General features: G+C 31.8%; 1 protein-coding gene across 1 annotated transcript; it reads right to left on the bottom strand.

Annotated features, from left to right (window-relative positions):
• Positions 1–811: 811 nt before the first annotated feature.
• LOC145577855 (uncharacterized) lies at positions 812–3,925 on the bottom strand. Its single transcript, XM_081635286.1, has 3 exons — positions 3,844–3,925; positions 3,678–3,762; positions 812–1,304 (listed from the first exon to the last, which is right to left on the bottom strand). The coding sequence occupies exons 1-3, from the start codon at positions 3,923–3,925 to the stop codon at positions 812–814; spliced, it is 660 nt and encodes a 219-aa protein (XP_081491412.1).
• Positions 3,926–4,152: the final 227 nt, after the last annotated feature.

Here is a 4,152-nt window from a genome sequence, read left to right as displayed (position 1 = left end):
GCACAAATAAAATGATAAATTCATAATTGTGATGACATTTCACAATGTATCTCGACGTGTAAGATCTTGTATTTAAAGAAATAAAAGGCAAAAGAAGTTACATCTAGAAAAGCTGTGTTAAGAGAAAATGGAATAAGAGAAAAAAAATTAAGGGAAGCAGGAAGGATTATCTAAGAATAAAGGAGAAAAAAAAGAGAGAGAATGAAGCTTGAAGATGATTAATGGAGGTAATCCATGATTAGATATAAAGAAAGAAAGAAAGAAGACAAGAAAATGAAAAAAGAAAGCAAGAATTTTATGAAGTTTACCAGCTAAACAAGTAATTTAATGATAAAGATTAATTAGGGAAGGGTTAGTGTATAATTAGGATTATTTAAGGTTATATAATAGTTGGGATTAAAATGGGAAGAGACCTCATAGTTCAGATTATTAATGTTAATTTTTCCTTCTTTATTTTGGAGGGAAATTTATCAATATTTTCCCTTCAAAATAATTATACGGTTTACCTCCAAAATAATTCTATAAATAAGTATTCAATGTTGTATCCCTAAATATTTTTACATAACAATATAAAACCATAAAAATCTTATTAGCAATATTGAATTGTGTTCACAAAAAAGTACTTGCGCCTATAGTGGAAGCTAGTGAATTTGGTGCATGGAATGAGATATTAGAGGAACACATTATGCCAAAGATCCAAGAAATAAGTTTTCGACTGAAATTCCAATCAGTGAACAAAAATTTATGCCCACAAAATGATTAGGACACACTATACAACATTTTTTTTTTTGAAACCAACTACAACCTTTAATTAATTAAGGGACAAAGAGTCCATAAGTACAAATGGTGAAACATCTTGGGGAACATGATTCTCCCACAATTGTTCGTAATCTAAAGGAACTAGTTTAGCAAGATGATGAGCGACGCAATTTCCATCTCGTTTCACATGTGACCAACTAACAGACACAAAACTTGAACACAAGGCAAGGATATCCCCAAGCACTGTATCAATCTCTATTGCTGCCGACCTTTTAGAGAGCTTCTCAATTATTGCTTTGCAATCTGATTCTAATATGACTTCTGTATACCCATACCTCCTGCCAAGCTTTAGTGCAAATAACAGTGCCTTTGCTTTTGCTGTCTCAGGGAACCAGAAGGCTCGACACCTTCTTGTAGCAGCCACAATGACCTCCCCCTTATCATTCCTCATAACAGCCCCAAGCCCCACCCATCCTTCATCTGCGAGGCTAGCATCAGCATTAATCTTGATAATATTTGCAGGAGGTGTGCACCATTTGCTAGAGCTGGGATGTAACACCCCCAAATCTCCCTCTATGGAAATACTAGTATAATACGTATAATTATACTGTAGAGATAGACTTAGGCGTATTACCGCTGCGTGATTACGCAAGGCTACTCAACTTACTAACAAAACAATACTTTGCAGCGGAAACTTCAAAACTCTCCTTTATTAATAATAACTATGAATAGAAACCAATGTTATGAGTACTCAAAAATAGATACAAAGACCACGATTCCTAACTTAGTGAAACCAAATCCCGGGACTCCAATGCATCAATTTATTCACTCCACCTGAAATAACACTGCTTACCATTACGATAAACAGGGCGAACCAAAACAAATAAGAAATACGGGTTAGCAAAATATGCTAAGTACGGTAAGTGCAAGATAATTAAACTCAATTTATTTGCAAACATGCTTTTGAAATTAATTCCAATAATTAATCTAGTAATTCCAAACTCATGATTCAAAACCAATTCTCAATATTCAAATCCCAATAATCAATAAAACCAATTCCAATTATTTTAAAACCAATTAAACCAATTCCTCTCCCAAGTGTGCACACCCCCAAGCTAGTCTCTTTATGTTACAAGGCTATTATTGAGGAAAGACCCGGTCATACAAAGTCCAAGGCCTTATCAAAATACCAAATCCGCATAGTGGGATTACTAACATGCTTATAAAGCATAAATAATAAATTTAATTCAATGATTAAATAAATCCTCTTTAAATCCAATAATTCCAACTTTTAATAATAATAATTCAAACTCCTTTTTTTTTATAAATCCAACAAGCTTTCAAAACCAATCCTTTTTAAACATGAATAATAAATTAATTAATCAAAACATGTTATAAAAAAAATCAATACTCCAATTTAATTATTAAAACCAATCTTTTAAACATACTTTTATTTCATAAACCATAATTCAAGTCAATTTAATTCAATCACCATAAAATCATTCAAACATGCTCATTCAAATCAATCTTTTTTTTTCAAGGTATCTAACCACCTAACGTACCTTAATCCTCGCTTAGCCAAAAACACTTCAAAAGAACTCTCAAGTAGCTTGATTGAACACACCCTACAAATAAATATAACCTTAATTAATATAAGGTTAACAAATAATCACAAATAATGAAATTAAAAACTCCCAACTATATGTACATGAACCTTTTAAATTAATTTTCATAAACATCATTAAAAATCTAATTTTATATAATTAAAACTACTCATAATAATAATAATTGAATAAGAGAAGAGAAGAAGAAAAGATAAGAAACCAAGGAAAAGAGAAGAATTGGATTTTCGTTGGAAAGAATAGGCAGAACTTGCAGAGGCTATAACTCCTTTGATATAACTCCGAATTGGGTGATTCTTGAGCCTAACCTCAAGGATTTTTCGAGAGGAACAATCTTATGTGAAACAGAAATACCCCAAAAACTGACCAGAAGTGCCCGAAAATTGGCTTCAAAGATAAACGGGATGATTTGTGTAAAAAGAGGAGAAGAAAAGAAGAGAATTAGTGTGAGGTTTGATCATGAATTAAAGGGGTATATATAGGCTAGCATGTGTATGAATTATGGTAGGAAAATATAGGAAGAATTATGGTAAGTAGGGTTTAAGGGATTACTTGGAGAAGTGAATAAAAGAATTAAGGAAAGTTTTGATATTTGAAGAGCTTGTGTATAATTGAATATGGAAGATATGTTTGTCATGAAAAATATTAAGGAAATTGGAATTAATTGGGGAATAATTAAGAAGAATGAATGGCAAGAAAATATGGTGATTGGATATTAAAAAGATAGAGAATTAGAATTAAGGAAATAGGAGATTTTGAGAGATAATTAAAAATATAATTTTACCAATTAAATTCCCCCAAAATATTTCATGAGGGCCGAAAATATGGAGCTTACCATAGCTCTAATTTTCGGATTCCTCTAGATATATTTAGGAAGATTTTGCTCGGTTTTTAAGGAATAAAATAATTGTATAAATAATATAAAATAATAATTAAATAATTAATTAATTAAATACCAATTATTTACCAATAAATAACCAAGAAAAATCAGATTTTCCATACATGAAAAATCCGAAAATCCTAGCTAGTTATTAGGTAATTTCGGCCATAATAATTAATTAATTAAAAAAAATTATTTTGCTTTAATTAAAATATCCGAAATATGTAAATAATCCGGTTTTTAAAAGATAATAAATCTTATCCAAAATAATAATTTGTTTTTAAAATACTTTTGGCGCCAAAATTCAAATATCGTTTTGGCTCCAAGATTTAAATAGTAAGTTAAATTACTAAAATACCCTTTTTAGAAAATAATAATTAATTAGGAAAATACGTATAAAAAATACGGGGTATTACATGGGAGTAGGACAAAGACCCACAGCCTCATAGATGCGAGCAGCATACTTCCCTTGTTCCTCTACGTACCTGGCAACACGTGCTACTGTCACAGCATTAGGTGTTGATTTATTCTGGAACACCTTTTAATTTCTATCGCCTTATATACACCAAGCTAGGAACATACCTCGTTGTATAATTTTTTGCTCTAATTTTTTCCAACGAACTACAAGATCACAAATAGAATCGTACTCACCACATTTCGCCATCTCAGAACAGCATCAATCATCCCATAAGCCCAGCACCCGATTGCAGTCTACAAAAGCGTGCTTCACTGTTTCAGATTCGGTTAAACACCAAGGGCAGGCCACATCCGAGGTGAGATGGCGGAAGTGCAAGAGACTTTTGACAGGAAGAGTGTTCGTACAAAGTCTCCAGAAGAAATGACGAACTTTTGGGGTAACATCCGCTTTCCAAATTTGCAGCCAAGCTTGAT

This window comes from Chenopodium album, chromosome 14, assembly GCF_948465745.1.
Source record: "Chenopodium album chromosome 14, dcCheAlbu1.1, whole genome shotgun sequence".
Classification (NCBI taxonomy): Eukaryota; Viridiplantae; Streptophyta; class Magnoliopsida; order Caryophyllales; family Amaranthaceae; genus Chenopodium; species Chenopodium album.
The sequence above is the reverse complement of the archived record's forward strand: the minus strand, read 5'-3'. Positions and strand labels throughout refer to the sequence as shown.